General features: G+C 37.2%; 2 protein-coding genes across 2 annotated transcripts in view; both read right to left on the reverse strand.

Moving 5' to 3' along the window:
• LOC108512245 (olfactory receptor 51E2) overlaps nucleotides 1-7435 on the reverse strand; it is a 17487-nt gene extending 10052 nt beyond the window's left edge. The window contains exon 1 of the mRNA XM_017847450.1: nucleotides 7240-7435. The gene's annotated coding sequence lies outside the window, so the exon portion shown is untranslated. The remainder of the gene's footprint in view (nucleotides 1-7239) is intronic.
• On the reverse strand, nucleotides 744-1688 carry OR51C1 (olfactory receptor family 51 subfamily C member 1). Its single transcript, XM_017847561.1, is given in 1 exon segment — nucleotides 744-1688. A coding segment is annotated over 1 exon segment (945 nt).
• Nucleotides 7436-17629: the final 10194 nt, after the last annotated feature.

Consider the following 17629-nt stretch of genomic DNA (forward strand, 5'->3'; position numbering starts at 1 on the left):
TTATAAATATAAGTTTATATATATGTTCATATAATTTTTAGAAATATAAATTATATATAAATTATATACCTATATATTATATTAGAGGTAGCAATATAGCATCAAAGTTAAGAGTGTGGGGGGCTCTGGAGTCAGTCTGCATGGATGTGCTCTGCCATCAGCAACACCAGTTACTAGCTGTTTAAGCAAGCTACTTAACATTTCATGCCTCAATTTTCTTATTGATAATAAAAGTGATTATCTTATAACATTGTTTTAGATATAAAATGTGTTAATACACATAAAAAACACTTAGAACCATGACTTGTCAGAGCAAATAATAAATGGCAATCGAAATTACTAGAACAGTTGGAAAATACTACCTATTTCTCACACAGGAGTGACTTCTCTATAATGTGTCATTCTAACTGCTATGAAGTAGATGAGATAATAATAGAAAGGCTGTTGGCAGGGACAGAAGGCAACAACAGTTTAGACCCAACAGTGGTGTGAGAAGGAGAACTTTTAGATGTAAAGCTAATTTTAGGCTGTTCATCTCTTCTATTCCATGTCTTCACCTCCTCATCTTGGAAATAAAGTAGTCAAACTAGCTGATGTTCTACATGCATTCTAGCTTTAACTTTAAATGATTGTATGCTTAGCTTCAATGGCACCAGTTCTTTGGTTGTTTTTGTTTTTAATTGGTAACATGACCTGAAGTATACCATCTCGAGGGGTCCATCTAGTGCTGGAATTCTAAAATTTTATGTTTCTTTGGAATGGAGAATTTTTATCACAGCTCTACATATCTGTTTGGTTTTCACACTGTAGATGATGGGGTTCGTTACAGGGGGAATCAGCAGGTAGGTGTTAGCAATCATAGTATGTATATAGGCTGGGGCTTGTTTCCCAAATCTGTGAACAAAGGACAGGCTGATCAATGGAATGTAATATATAGCAACAGCCACGATGTGGGAGACACATGTGCCAAAGATTTTCTTCCTCTCTTCTGGGGAAGCAATGCTAAGGACAGTCCTAATGATCAAAACATAAGAAAGGAGGATGATAACTGAGTCTACACCAACAGTAGAGAACATGGCAGTCAACCCAACTGCACTTTTGATTCTGGTGTCTGTGCATGAGAGCTTCATCACATCAGGGTGGTAACAGTAGGAGTGGTGGAGTACGTGGCTGTAGCAGTAGGAAAGTCTTATAAGAAGTGCTACCATTGGTGTCAGCATTAGGATTCCCCTGATGACATTTGCCACTCCAATTTGAGCTATTCTGGAGTCAGTTAAAATTATGGCATACCTAAGGGGATTAGAGATGGCCATAAAACGATCAAAAGCCATGTACAACAGCACTGAGGATTCCATGACAGTGAAGGATTTAATAAAGAACATCTGGGACAGGCAGGCATTAAAGCTGATTTCCCTCATTTTGAACTAGAATATACCCAGCATGGTGACCAGAGTGGATATGGATAGGCTGAGGCCATTGGTAGACAGCATGGAGAGGAAATAGCACATGGGTTCATGGAGGCTGGGCTGAGTGATGATAGCGAAGAGGATCAGGCTGTTTCCCAAAAGAGCAGTTACATAGAGGAAGCAGAAGGGAATGGAGATCCAGGTGTGGAAGGCTTCCATCCCAGGAATACCAGTGAGCAGGCAAATGACGGAAGTGGAGGTGATAGTCTGCAAAGTTGACATGCTGAATTAAAAGTACAAAACAAGGTGAGAGCTTAAAACAAAAAAAAGCTATGTTCGTTTGTGTATTGATCGAATTAAAATAATTTTATTGTACAGAAAACTGACATGAGTATTTATATAATATGAAACTACGAATGGCGCATTTAAATTGATTTAAAAATGTCAGATTTCAACTGCTGTAGTGGGTACTTTGCTTTGTCTTTGAATTTGCCTCAGCGTACAATCTTTCTTCTCTAGGGCACTTTGCTGGCAGCTGTGTTTATATCATGTGACCGGTCCTCTGATAATTCTAGCCATAGACAACCGAACTAATAATAAACACTTTACCCCAAATTTGCCAATCATATTTCATTCTTTCTGGCATGTTTAAATTGTGCTGAAGAGGTAGTGCGTTATTTTTCCTCTATGGTTGTCACCAGAGAAAAATTCACTGGGGCTGTGGAACAGCAATATTACATTGGTCGTAAGTGTGGAAAGCAGAGAAGCTTACAGACAATTTGGTAAGCCAGAAAATATGAAGAAAGTGATCATTATAATACAAAGTCACACATAGGAAGTGACAAATAAATGGCTTCAGCATCTAAGTATTAAATAAACCCTTACAATGTGATACCTGGCGTCACATTTGGAAGAGATGGTGAATTAGAACACAGACCTTCCACCAGGCTTAGGAAGACAGGAGGCGACCCCCAGCTGATAGAGTGTGCTGCCACCTTCCATCACAGTTCTCTCTTCAGTCGGCTTGAAGACTAGTTCTCCAGAACAGAATCTCTCTATTTTGTTAAGACATACTTCTTAGGAGATACCTAATTGAATGTTACTGTTTTGTTTCGGAGGGAAAAATATAACTTTATTGCAAACATCACATTTCTTTTTTCATTGAGTACGGAATTGCAGAAAGGTAGATGGGTATGGGTGAGTTGAAGATAGGGGTGAAGGGAAAATCAGAGATTAGGGCTTTGGCTGCAGAGGGCTCAATCAATGAGAGATAGCTAGTTGCAGGGTAACTATTCTTCAGGGGAAAAGAAAGGGTGCTGGGTGGCTGACAGTAAGTGTTGATAAACGAGAGGATGGAGAGGAACCTCAACGTATCCAGACTCACACATTCACCCTGATGAAGTGCCACCTCAAGAATCACCGAAAGAAGTCTTAGTGACAAAAAGGGTAGGGATTTAACTAAAATTAACAGAAAACTAGAGGAACAATAAGAAATTCTAGGTTACATGATTTGGCCAAATAATGAAACTATAGCTTTAGATTCTGAAATAACGTGTCCTCAGGAGAGTGATGAAAATATCTAAAATGTATGATCAAACCTCTTAGAGAAATAAGAAGTATAGTTAATGTATAGTATATTTCCAAAAAAACAAAAAAGAGAGAATTTTAAATGTTCTCACCACAAAGAACTGATAAATATTTGAGGTGATGGATATGATAATTAGCCTGATTTGATCATTCCTCAATGCATACATGTATTACAACATCACATTTTATCCCACAAATATATACCATATTATTTGTCAACTAGAAATACGATAAAATAATTTTAAAAAACCAAAACACACTAAAATGGAATTAACAGAAAGAGAGCATTCAGTAGGTTTGTAGAATTTGGAGAAGGCTTTCTAGAAAAACCAGTGCTTGAAAGATTTCTGCGTTTTATATAAGTTGAGATGAAGAATTCCCAGGCTTTCAGAATGGCCTGTGTAGAAGTGTCGAGCAATAATGCACTTATAACACTTCTTCTCTTGATCTTGTTTTACTCTCTCAGGGACATTAACTGAGTATCTGGATCTTACATAGTGCTATGTTAGAAGCTAAAGGACAACACAAATAAAACCCCTCTTAGAGAGTTTATAATCCAGTGAGAGAGAAAGAGCAGAACCGTTGTTCAGTAACTTCAATATCTCATATACATTGATGAATAATAAAAATGGTTATGAAAGTACAGAGGGGCTCCATTTATGTAAATTAATTCAGGCTTTCATGATTTTTAAAACCCATGCAATGTCTGAGTTGTAATTTTTGTCATTGTGTTGTAGGAAATTTTATGTAACCACTTTAAAAAATTAAATTGCTATTTGAATAATTTCTCTTTCATCCTAACTTCTTCACGGTTCCCATTACTTCATTTCAACAATTTATTCATTTTCATTTTTCTTGGCAGTTTTTTCCTCCTTCTTGCTGAGAGATCATAAACAAAACAAAAGAAAAGCATAGTGTATATAGTTTGACCTGATCTGTGAATGATTTCTCTCCTTTCCATCACTCTACAACCATATCTTCTTGCACCCTTCCTACATTCACTCTGGGCTCAGAGACAAGAGGGTACCTTATTCTTTTTCATAGCCAATAACTCCACTTTAGCTCCTGACTATCAACCATGAACACTTGGTTCAGTTCAAACTGAACTGAACTATGTATATACATATACAGGGAGCCGAGTTTGCTGTGTCAAGAATCAAGGGACTCTTACTGAAAATAAAAAATGACTAATTTTAAATATCCACTACATGCCAGACAGTGTATATCAGCAGTGTCAGAGACAAACAGACAAACAGATAAATGCTATTGTTGTAGAGTGTATAAGGATAGGTTGTATCTAACAGATAAGGCAGAAGAGATAATAGTGTGGAGTGGCAGATTTGGAGTGTGTGCATACATGAATGTGTCTCTTTGTGTCAAGAAGAGCCAGTTCCAAGAATTTTAACAGACTGTATGACTTATAACTGTGTGAAGTTTTGATGGGTAGATGTGAGTTTATAAAGATGAAAAACAGGAGAAGTGTGCTTTTGCAGTGCCATTGATAACATGAGGAGAGACATGAATGAAAGAATAACATAAGGCAGTTTGTTGGATAACTACAAGAGAAGGGGTGTATCGAAGTCTTAAATGTGAGGCTAGGTGCTGTAGGAAATGAAGCTAGAGAAAGCACCAGAGGTCAAATCATGAAAATCTTGAATTCCATGGAAAGTGTAATGAACTTAAATTTTTGCAGAGCATCAAGAGCCAGACATTTCTAAACATTTTATTCACCTTTTATTGACCACTGGAAGCAAGGAGCTTTGCTTTTAATAAGTAAATCTTTTTCCATCTCTTCTCATTCAATGCCAACAAAATTCCTTTCCCTCTTTAGTATCTTGTTTAGTACCATTGGTTGCTTTTTTGCAGTCTGCAATACTCAAGTTTTACTCTAACTCAACAATAAAAGCTTCCCACAGTTTTATATAGATATTTCCAAACCATTCATTTCAACCAGGATATATTGAATAGTTTTCATAATTAGCCTTGTGCTTTGATAGTGATAGTGAGGGATACAAGACATAAACCCTGTTTCTTTCTCAATTTCCTGCTGTATCTTTTATAAGGATAAAAATTCCTTTGGAGAACAGTCCGCTTTGGTTATTATTCCTTCACCTTCAGTAACAATCTGAATTCTTTCCCTAATGACTCTGAAAATCCTCCAAATGATGTCACCCGTGATTTTCTACATGCCAAGTCCAAAAGTTTAATCTCAGATTTGTTTTTCTCTCCCTCGTCTCAACTTTTGGCAATGTTTACCTCCTCCTCCTTGAAACTTTCTCCTTCATTAGCTTCAATGATGGTTATTCTGTGAGGTGTTTTTTTTCTTTTTTTCTGTTTGTCAAACAATGGTTTTGTTCTCTGCCTTATAAATTGTGGGATTCTAGAGGAGTCTGCTTTTCTCCCAAGAAGTATCTCTTCTTTCTTTGCTTTTCATATGCTCTCCTTGAGATATCTTGGTTATTCTCATGGCTTTAAATAGCACTTATATCCAGAAGACTCATAAATCTGCAATCTAATTATGGCATCTCCAGAGTTCTATGTTTTAAAAGTTAGCAGAATCTTTAACGCTGTGGCAAAGTTTCTGGTTTTAAGTGTAAAGGTAGTAATGAAATGTGAAAATACAGTGAAGCAATCAAACCTGTAATTTAGAAAAATAATTGATAGCAGTTTGGAGAACAAAGCTCCATGCTTCACGTGGTGAATGGAAGGTAAATAAAATACTATGGCAACCCCTGAGGGACATCTTCACCCATCATCACTCAGTTACTTCAACCTCTGTATGAGACAAATAGAACTCATTCTCTCCTCGCTTCCAAACCTGGCTCTTCCTCCTGCTTCATTTATCAGCAAATGGCATCGAACTCTAGTAAATCACTTAATTAAAATTACTACCCACCATATGCACACACATGTGTGCACACACACACCCTCGTCTTTCTCTCTCTCATCCCTTACATATAAAGATTAGTTTTTAATTGATTATACTCCTGAAATGCAGAAAATGAGAACCTCGGGAGGTCTATATAAGAAGGCCAAGCAATTGTTAGTAGTGGGTATTTGAAGCTGTTATTTCATTGTGTTTTTCTTACATTGAAAAAATCTTAAGTGTTTATATCTGAGACTAGAGGGGGGCTAATGAATATTCTTAGAAGGAGACACTAAATTTCCCCCAAGCTTCTCTTTTGTGCTGCCTTCACTCTCAAATCTTTCCGACCCATCCTCTGCAATTCATACATACCTTCATTTTCTCTCTTGCGAAATAAGGTATATTCTCTCAACTAATTTTCCTGCCCACTCAGATTATGATGATACTCTTCTTTCACTGCACTATTATAAGCTATAGCTTGTGGCTTTCTTAATCTGCTGAACTAGACCGTATAGTGTCATCAGTATTCTCCATGCTATTGGCAATGGTATCGCTATCGTGTGTAACTGACCTGGGTTCAGATTCTAGCTCAAACACTAACTACTTTTGAGACCATCTACACCATTAATAAAAATATTGCTCAAACACTAACTAGTTTTGAGACCATCTACACCATTAATAAAAATATTACTCATAGAAATAGCTACCATTTACTGGACACTTGTTTTGTGAACATTATTGTCCTCAGTGCTTTATAAGCATTATTTTAATTCTTACTATATCGTCATGCAGCAAGTATTATTAGATTCACTTTAAATTAATTTTTCTGGCAAAGACACTGAGTATCAGAAGTTCTGAAACATATTTGAAATCACACACAACTAGTGAAAGTCAGAGCTGAATTTTAACCCAGGTGTTTTAATTCCAAAGCTCATGCTCTCAAAAACAATTGTTTTACTGAAATCTACAAATAATATAAACTTTCTGTGATCCAGTTTCCTCATCTATAAGACAGGATATGCACTGTGTCTAGTACCAGTAGCTGGCATGCAACGTGCTCGAAGTTGGTAATTTTTCATTTTTAGTAATAGTTATTGGGCATAGAAATGAGATTCACTGACTGTGATAAATATATTAGCACACTGATTAAACCATTTGACGAAAAACAAGTTATCTAATCTGTATCAGGCAGAACAAAATACCCATTCTCTACATATTTCCTGAGAATAAATAATTCTGCAAATTCTACCATCCTCCTCAGCCCACCATCCCAACATCTAATCTAATTCTGCACATTGTGAGGAAATTATTCCCTGTGGGTGAGAAAGTCCAATTCATCTAGAGTCAAGCATTTTCACTGAACAAAACAGTTTTACTTACAGAGCCCATACAGCAGTCCGGCCTGTTCCTTTCAGGCTGACTCAGAAGGCTGAGAGGCTTTAGATTCCAGGGGAGGGCCAAGCTTTCAAATATGAGGAGACTTATTCCAGCCTGATTGGAGACAGGCACAGAGCTGAGAGGCCAATTCCTGGTGGTGGTGCTACTAACTCACTGTGTCTTCGGGGTGTGGAGATTCCCAGAAGACTTCTTTTGCCTCATATAGTCCTTTTATATCCGTTTCATTATGCAATTACTTATGGTGGCTATGTGCTTTATGGGCTGATGTAACTTTTTGTTCATGTGTCATTTACTCAAAAGCTTTTTTATTTAACAGCTTTATTGATATATAATTCACATACTATAAAATTCACCCATTTATAGTGTATGATTCAATTGTTTTTAGTAAAGTCACAGAACTGTGCAAAAAACATCATCACAATTCAATTTTAGAACATTTTCATTACCCTTAAAAGGAACCTCATAATCACTGGCAGTCACTCTGAAGGAAATTTTAAAAGACAAAATATTGTATCAAATTACTAAATGGCATCTCCTATTATGAGTGAGAGTCCAACTCCAGCCCTTAACTCCTCAGTATCTATTATTACTCACAGTAGCATGGTTTCATTAGCCTGCCTGTGGTTCTTTGCAGCAGCAGTCTTTCTCTTATAGATAAAAAATAATTCATTTGCTCATCCATACATACACCAAGTAAATAGTTCATAAGAATGTCCCATATTCTAAACATTATGCTCAGTGATAGAGTTTTTTTTAAGAATACACCATAATTCTTACTGTTTAGGGTTTTAGTGTAGAAGATAGGTCAACCAATAATTACATGTTAACCCATGATAAGGTTATCCTAGAGGCATGAACCAAATGTTTGGTGAATACGGTAGGTAAAAATCTTAGTTCACAACTTAGTTGTGCATAAAATACAGTTTCATTTATTTTTTGTAATTTTGACCTGTTTATATTTTGAAGTCCCAACCTACCAGGTTGAAGAGAATTAGTCACAATAATTTGGGGTTCTCCTTACTTGTAGTCAAATTTTGAAAATCTTGTATTATATCAAGAAAAATTGTGGGTAGATGGGTGATTGATTTGGTCAATGATGTCACCTTCTGTCAGGTTACTATTGCTCTCATTAGTCTTTAATAAATAGAATGCATAGACTGCTATAAGTTGTCCATCTTGTCTACTTAATGGCCTCTTTAAATCCTTAGATATTCCCACCAATTTTGGACCACTCTTTGGGCATGTGGGGCTTGGATTCATTCTCGGTTTCTGTCTCTTACATCCTGCATTTAATCCATCAGTAAATTTTGTCAATCTCTTTGAAAAATACAACCAGAAATTGATCACTCTTTATCATCTCCAGAAATGTCACCTTTATTTAAGTCACAATTATCTCTCACTTGAGTAATTTCAGTAGTTTCCTAACCATTCTCCCTGCTTCCGATATTATCTCCTCCCCACTATCAAGTCTGTTTCACTACTGAAAATGTGATGGCCTGAGTGATTTTCTTCTTCATAAGGTAATAAAAACAATAAATAACAAGAACAATAATATTTTATTATGCATTCTACATCCATGATACTATGCCAAGTGTTTGCAATAGGCAGGATAATGGCCCCCAAAGATATCTATGTCTCAATGCCTGGAATCTGTGAATATGTCACAGATTGTAAACGGACTTTGCAGATGTGATTAAAGTCAAATAACTTGAGATAGCGAGATTAGATGGATTAGCTGGGTGGACCCAATATATTCACATGAGTCTTTAAAAGTGGAGAATGAGAAAGATGGCAGCATGAGAAGGATTTGATCCACTGTTGCTGGCTTCGAAGATGGCAGAAGGAGGCCACAAGCCAAGGAATGTGGGAAGCCTTCAGAAGGAGAAAAGAAGAGAATTGATGTTTCCCTATCCCCTCTATAAAGAAATGCAGCCTAGTGATTCCTTGATTTTAGCTCAGTGAGATCCATGTCAACTTTTGACTTACACAACTCTGCAATAATAAATTCGGTAGAAGAATCCATTATTAGTTTGATTTATGTCTTAAACTATGTTTAAACCAAAAGTTAGAGTTTAAATAACTTACTTAGGTTTCTCAGTTATAAATGGCACAACCAGTATTCAAAGCCTGGGCTATCTGACACCCTTTCAGTTTTCAAAACTCAAGTCTTCACATGACCATCCATCCACCATTACTTTCAATTCGAGTCGTCTACACCCAAAAGCCTTCATGCATGCTGATGCGCCAAACCGAATGTTAACAGGTTGTCACTTGTGCATGCTTATACCTTGCACATAAAGGTTTTTTATTGTTGTGTTTCCTCACAGTAAATTTCTTGAGACCTTTGAAAACACTTTGCCTACCAAGTTGAGCAAATTCTAGGGCTGTGACTCTTTTCCCATTAGTCTCAGAAACTGTTTTGGAATAGTCACATATTTTTATTCTTATGGTTGAAAGAATGTTACTCTTATAAGAAAAATAAAGTTACTATAGTGGTATCATGTAAATTTTGTGCCAGAGCTTAGTACATGAAAATGAAACTAGTGTGCATACTGGTCAAAGCACCAATACACACACTGGTACACATACTTCAAAATATGGCTCTTCTCACTGCCCTATTCTCATGCCAGCCTAGCAGAACAGTGGTTGGTAATTTAATTAAACTTTCTGAAAATTCCAGTTCAATGTTCCTCCATGAAATTACATAGCAACATACCTTATTCGTACATTAATATTAACACCATTGAATCCAGGAAACATATCATAGTCTGTGATGTCATTTGACTTCATACTAATGTTTCTGAAACTTGGTAATCCAAATGGGAAGTACCAAATTGGAGACAGGAAAACTCTGCACTAGGAACTTGAAATAAGTCTGATTTATTGACTGTCAACATTTTACTACAGTAAACAGTAAAATACTCTTGCCTATCAAATCAGCAAATGTTTTTTAAAACACGTAATACACAGTGTTGTGTTGCTGTGTTACAGTGGACTAGGCATTGTTTTACAATGTTTGCATGAACTTTCTGGAAGCAGATTTTCCAGTATATTTTATTGTCTTAAAATGTCCATAATATTCCATTTCTAAAACTTTATTGAAAGGAAGATATCAGAAATGCACGTATTTTATGTACAGGAAAATTTATTGCCCCATTATTTACAGTGGTAAAAATGTAGATAAAAATTCTCAATGATACAGAATATATAAAGCATTTATACCCAGTCCTGGGATGTTATGCAACCCTTAAAATTTGTGCATATAGCAGCTCATGTGGATGGTCATGCTTGATCAGGAAATAGAAAAACAAGTTTCAGGGCTAAGACTAGTACAAGGAGCAAACAGTTTAGGATATAAAAGAAACAGAATTTGATACAGGAGCAAGAGGTCAGAGGCAAACTAGGTAATACAAGGTTAATGTATTGAAATTGTAGAAATAAAAGAGAACAAACGATAACAACAGCAACAAAAACGGGTTGCTGCATGTTACTGTTTGAATATGTGTCCCATGTTGGAAATTTAATTCTCAAATTCATATCTTGATTAGATATGAAGCCTTTGGGAGATAAGTAGGATTAGATAAGGTCATCATGATGGGACTGGTGGATTTACAACAAGAAAAAGAGATCTGGGCTGACACACATGCCCTTGTCCTTTTGCCATGTGATGCCCTCCACTATGTAATGGCAGCACAAAACCTCTCTCCAGATGCTGGCACCATGCTTTTGAATTTCCTAGCCTCCAGAACTGTGAGCTAAATATACTTCTTTCCTTCATAAATTACCTAGTATTTGGTATTGTGTCAGAGCAAGAGGAAATAGATTAAGACACTATATCAAAAACCATTTTGTTTATACTACTGTTTAGAAAAATTATTAAAACTCCATTATCACCTACTAGCCCTCCACGGTCTGATAAAAGTCTCATTCACGTCTTTTCCTGGATCCAGCCATGTTGGATTTTGCAGTTTTCCTACCCTGTTGATATGGCCAACACTCACCGTTCAATTTTGGTGTGTATAGAAATGTCACTCATCCTTACCTCTCCCTGTGAACTTCTGGCGATTCCTAATATTCCTATTTATTCCATTCCTCTCTGCTCCCACTATATCTTGTTGCACATGCCTTCATTATAGTTCTTAATTCATTTATTAAAAGAAATATCGTATAATCTACATATATCTGGTATTGAACAAGATCCTGAGGGTATAACAGTGAACACAACAGATATCACCCCAAATATTACCAGTTTGAAGTCTAGTGGGGGATACAAATAAGTAGATGGGAAATTAAAATACTGTGTTATAATTACTCTATAAGTGGTATTCACAGAGATCTTTGCTATTGAAGGACCAATAATGTTAGCATCGCCTGGAAACTTGTTGGAAATGAAAAGAAAATTAGATCTTCTGAATTAGAACCTGCACTTTTGCAAGATACCTAGGGCATTAATGTGCCGTTCATATTTGTGACGCGCTGGTATAGATCACCTAGGTGCTGGGACAATTTAGCCCGCGTGATCAAGGGAGGCTAACCAAATGTAATTGATAATATGAGATCTGAGTGAGTGAAAAGGGTTTTGTCAGGGGAGCTAGTAATGAGGGCAGGAGAGTAGAGTAGGGTGAGGGGATGACAGAAGGTTAAGGAAATATTCCAGGCACAGTCAACAGCTGTGGTGTTTCATCTGCTTGGCAGACTGAGGACCAAATTAGGGCACGGCAAAGTAGGGAAACTTAAAAGAAAAATTAAAAAAGGATAAAAAACCCCACAGAGTTAAGCTTCCATTAATTTATCCACAATCTGCAAATCAGAAAATCTAGGATAAAAAGCTATTTTAATTTTAATATAAATAAAAAATTAAACTGTTTTGAATTATATTTGAAACAGAGTTTAGGAATCAGTAAACATCATAATACTGCCTCAGAGAATAGAATGAGAGAAGGCTCAGACCTGAGCCAAACCATGCCATGTTTCAGAAACTGAAAATGAGTTCTGTGTGACTGAAGGAGAGAGAGTAGAAATGAATGTTTCTCCACCTAAAGGGGTCGCAAGGCCAGATTTCTGAGGACCTGGGAAGCCAAAGAATTGAAAGCAGGCTAATGTCCTGACCAGATTTGTGTTATAATGGTTGTCTATCTATCTGTCATATATATGAGTTCCTTGAGAGTAGATACTACACCTTTTCATCTCAACATTGGAACACAGTATCTGACACATACTAGACGCTAAATGATAATTTAATAAAATTGCCATTTAAATGAAAACTAGTAATCATAAATAATAAAAATAAATAATTATAATGATTAATAATACATTTTGATTGAGTGAGTGCAAAGTGTACTGTGCTAAGACCTTTTTATGGATCAATACGGGGTTACTTTATTTTACAAAATAGACTTATAAAGCAGTATAACTATTTTCTCCAAAGTGAAAGCCAAAAACAGAGGTGATGTAGTTACACAGTTAGCCCAAGGTCACACGATTGGTGACAAAACTGAGCTTTGGACCAAGGTTGTCTGGTTCCAAATACTTTCAGTTGAACCAATGCTATGTTGACTCTTTTTTTTTAATTTTAATTTTTTTTTTTTTTGAGATGGTGTCTCGCTCTGTCGCCCAGGCTGGAGTACAGTGGTGCGATCTCGGCTCACCGCAAGCTCCACCTCCCAGGTTCATGCCCTTCTCCTGCCTCAGCTTCCTTAGTAGCTGGGACTACAGGCACCTGCCACCACGCTTGACTAATTTTTTTGTATTTTTTTTTGGTAGAGATGGGGGTTCACTGTGTTAGCCAGGATGGTCATGATCTATGTTGACTCTTAATGGACAGGTGGGTGTAGGCAAGTGTTTAACATACTTAACTCCTGGGACAGTACAACTAGAATAGACAACCAGTCAAAATGAATATTGATCATTATGCCCTTCTTGTATCCACTGATTCTTAGGCCATGGCTGATGAATGGTTTAAATGTCTGGAGTTTGCACTAAAAAAGAGCCTGAAGTTCTTCTGTGTCCCATTTTCTGCAGCTGTGTGTAGAAGATCAGCCTGCACATGTGTCTGAGAGCATGAACCAGTGCTCCTCAGACTGGAATTCCTAGCATGGATAGTAAAATTTTCACATTTATTTCCCTGTAACAGCCTGGACATCTGTTTTTGCTTCTGTATCTTGAAAGCTTCTATTTAAATTGTGCATTTTTTTCCCACGGAGTCTCATACATTATGTTGCACATTTATCTGGGACTGTTAAGATTTCCCCCCAACCCGTTGAAGTATTTCTGGGGGAAGATTGTGTTTCGATTAGTCCAGAAGATACCTAAAAAGAGAGCATATTTTCTCAGGTTCTTTGTGAACTTCTGGGAAAAAATGCATCTTTCCAGATTTTCCTAGGGATCTAGCATCTTGTAACATAAGAAGAAGAAAAAAATTAAACAGGTATCTGCTCTGTAGCAACTCTAACGGGAATAGTTACCACGTCCTCTTCCATATAGCAGGCCTTTGCAAGGTAATGTCCTCTTGATACAGCCTCTTATGCCAAGAAACATGTTTAAATAGTTGTCCTTGAAACTTATCAACCTTCCAAGCTCACCATTAATTGTGAAACACTGTATTAATTAAAAAGCTGAAAGCCATTTATGAGCATTCACAGCTTAAATAGCTGTCTGTCAAACATGGTTAATTCTCCACCACAGTGGTAAACATACTGGTAGCAGTTTTAGGACAGTTAGAGCAGCCTAGTATCTCTGTAAGCTAGCAAGGGACACACAAGGGACTCATAAAGTTTTGTAGTCTTCCTTTAGTCACTTCCTCTTAAGTTGTCATTTTCTGTGACTATGCACAGGTTAGCAACAACTCCCAGGAAATTCAGGGGAGGGCTTGGGCCCTCAATCAGAAAACCACTGCACTACCTTCAGTGAATGCAGTAACTCAGCAACCCCTTTCCTATTTGGGTTCCATGTCTTATGATTGCTGTGAAATTGGCAAATGGCAGCTGAGCAAACTCAGCTGTTAATGATCCGTTAACACCACCACTTCTTTTTTACTCTGGCTCTATGCAAAGTGGTCCCACAGCTATTTAGGGTTCAAATTGCTCTTGAATGAGACCTGAAATTGTAGTTCATCTGTAGAATTGTCTTTTGGGGAAGAAAGTGTGAAGACAGACTGAAAATACGTTGCCTTTTACAATTTGTTATTTGGAGCACAAAGGGTTAGCAGAACACAGCTCTATGGAGTTCTCACCTAGGAATTTGTTTTTCTGCTGAGTAAATGACTCTCACCAGGTGACTTCTAGGCTCCTTATAAAGTCTCTTTCTCTCAAATCTGGTAGTTCTCCTATTCCTGAATTTTCTGCCTATGTTTTCTCCTGGCAGAAGAGAACCTCTTTGTCAAGGGGCAGGGCTGATCAGGGGCTGATTCCGCAGCTGTAGTAGTACAGAACCTTTCTGCAAGTTAGTGATGTTGAGACAACTCTCACTTGCTTTGCGTTAATAGATTCTCTGCTGTGTGGGATGATCCTTCAAATAGCAGGGGGAAGGATCAAATAACCTCACCTTCCAGACCCCAGAATTCTTCTGCACACAAGGTCAGTGTTGTGGTGCACTGAAGACATTTATAAATAGATCAGGTACTATATAACCTTCAGATAGTATATGAAATCAACACAGAAGTGTTCAGAGTAAATTAGTGAGCATGAACTCAGTAGTATATTTTCATACATTATGTCAACTCAAAAATATTGTTGTAGCATTCAAAATAGTTATTCCAAATATAGACTACAGTTATCAGCATGTGTTTGTTCATTCCACAGTAAACAAAAACAAACAAACAAACAAAAAAGATTAAATAAAGAGTTTGTGAGAGCATGGCATTTGGAGTAAGAACAGAGGTCAATTCCTGAATCTGCCATTGGCTTGTTGGATGATTTTGAGAACGTCATATGGTTCCTCTGAGACTCAATTATCTCATCTTACCCTGCTTTCTCATCCATAAAAGGGAGTTATTAATACCCAATAACGGTGTTGTGATAGTAATGAATGTGAAGCATTGTCATGAGGGCTATTTTGATGTTCCTGGTAGTCTGGTTACAGGGATGTTTAAGTTATAGGCCCTGTCATGGAAGAATTCTCAGTAGGGGAGAAAGAGACACTTAAAGAGATCTGTTTAAGAAGAGTTTAATATTTGCTTGTTAGTTTTAGTGCAGGACAACTCAAGACTGGTTTAAGAATCATAGAATTTTTTTAAAAAGCTATTCTTGGCCGGGCACGGGGGCTCACATCTGTAATCCCAGCACTTTGGGAGGCTGAGGTGGGTGGATGACGAGGTCAGGAGATCGAGACCATCCTGGCCAACATGGTGAAACCCTGTCTCTACTAAAATACAAAAAATTAGCTGGGTGTGGTGGTGGGCGCCTGTAGTCCCAGCTACTCAGCAGGCTGAGGCAGGAGAATCGCTTGAACCTGGGAGGAGCAGGTGATTGTGCCATTGTACTCCAGCCTAGAGACAGAGCAAGACTCTGTCTAAGAAAAAAAAAAAAAAAAAAAGAAAAAAGAAAAAAAAAGCTATTCTTGGACTCATGTTTGCTAATAGAGTTTCCTCTGTTACAAGAATCCTATTATGTTTCCCTTTGATTGTAGGAGTTGAAGAAAGATGCTATGAGCTGTGTGCAGTGGAAAGAGGGACTCAGAGATTCAGTGAGGTAAATTGTTTGGCACTTAGGAGACATTAAATACATTACCACTAATTTTATTAGAAATATAGCTGAGTACTTACTCTGTTGGATTTTTCTTTTATGTTTTATTTTTGCTGTTTACAATATAGCTATTCTATTTATTTTTATTGTGATAAAATCACACTTGTAATCCCAGCACTTTGGAGGCCAAGGCAGGTGTATTCCTTGAGTTCAATAGTTCAAGACCAGCCTGGGCAACATGGTGAAACCCCATCTCTACAAAAAATTAAAAAAAAATTATCCAGGTGTGATGGTGTGTGCCTGTAGTCTCAGCTACTTTACAGGTACTTTACTTGGCAGGCTGAGGCGGAAGGATCACTGGAGCCTGAAAGTTAGAGGCTGTAGTGAGCAGTGATTGTACCACTGTACTCCAGCCTGGGCAACAGAGCAAGACCCTGTAAAAAAAAAAAAAAAAAAAAAAAAAAAAAAAAAAAAAAAAAAAAAAAAAAAAAAAAAAAAGAACACTTAGCATGAGATTTACTCAAACTTTTAATCACACAATACAGTATTGTTAACTATAAGTAAAATGTTGTATATCAGATCTCTGGAACTAATTCTTCTTTAGTAACTGAAACTTTATACCTGTTTAACAGCATCTCCCCCATTTTTCCCTCTCCCTGTGTCTGTTGCAATCACTATTCGACTTTCTGTTTCTATGAGTTTGGCTAAGAGATACTTCCCATATGAGTGGAATCATGAAGTATTTCATTTCAGGTTCATCCATGTTGTAGCATGCATGTGTCAGAATATTACTGCTTTTAAGGTTGAATAGTATTCTATTACATGCATGTCTTGTGCTTTCTTTATCCATTCATTTGTTGATGGATATTTAGGTTGTTTCCATGTGTTGGCTATTGTGATTAATTCTGCAATGAACATGGAAGCGTAGATATTTCTTTGACTATTTATTTCCTTTGGATATATACTCAGAGTGGATGTGCTGTTTTTCACAGTGGTTGCATGATTTGACATTCTCACCAACTGTGTGCAATAGGTCCAGTTTCTTCTCATTCTTGTCAACACTTGCTATCATTTTTTATAATAAGTATTTTCATAGCTATGAGGTTATATCTTACTGTGATTTTGATGATTTTCATTCACATTTATGTGATAATTAGAAATGTTGAGCATCTTTTTATATTTGTTGGCCATTTGTATGTTTTCTTTGGAGAAATCTCTATTCAAGTCCTTTCTCGATTTTTTTTTTTTTTTTTTGAGACAGAGTCTCCCTCTCACCCAGGCTGGAGTGCAGTGGGTGATCTCGGCTCACTGCAAGCTCCGCCTCCCGGGTTCAGGCCATTCTCCTGCCTCAGCCTCCGGAGTAGCTGGGGCCACAGGCACTCACCACCATGCCTGGCTAATTTTTTGTATTTTTAGTAGAGACAGGGTTTCACCGTGTTAGCCAGGATGGTCTCGATCTCCTGACCTCGTGATCCGCCCACCTCGGCCTCCCAAAGTGCTGGGATTACAGGCATGAGCCACCGCGCCTGGCCTTTGTCCATTTTTAAATTGAGTTATTTGTGTGTTTGCTACTGAGTTGTAGGAGTTCCTTATATATTTTGAATATTAACCCCTAATCAGATATATGGTTTGCAAATTGGGCTTATTTACTATAATAAAAAGAACATTAAATGAGAAGTTGCTTCCTCATT

The sequence above is a fragment of the Rhinopithecus bieti genome, unplaced genomic scaffold (genome assembly GCF_001698545.2).
Source record: "Rhinopithecus bieti isolate Rb0 unplaced genomic scaffold, ASM169854v2 scaffold_648, whole genome shotgun sequence".
Classification (NCBI taxonomy): Eukaryota; Metazoa; Chordata; class Mammalia; order Primates; family Cercopithecidae; genus Rhinopithecus; species Rhinopithecus bieti.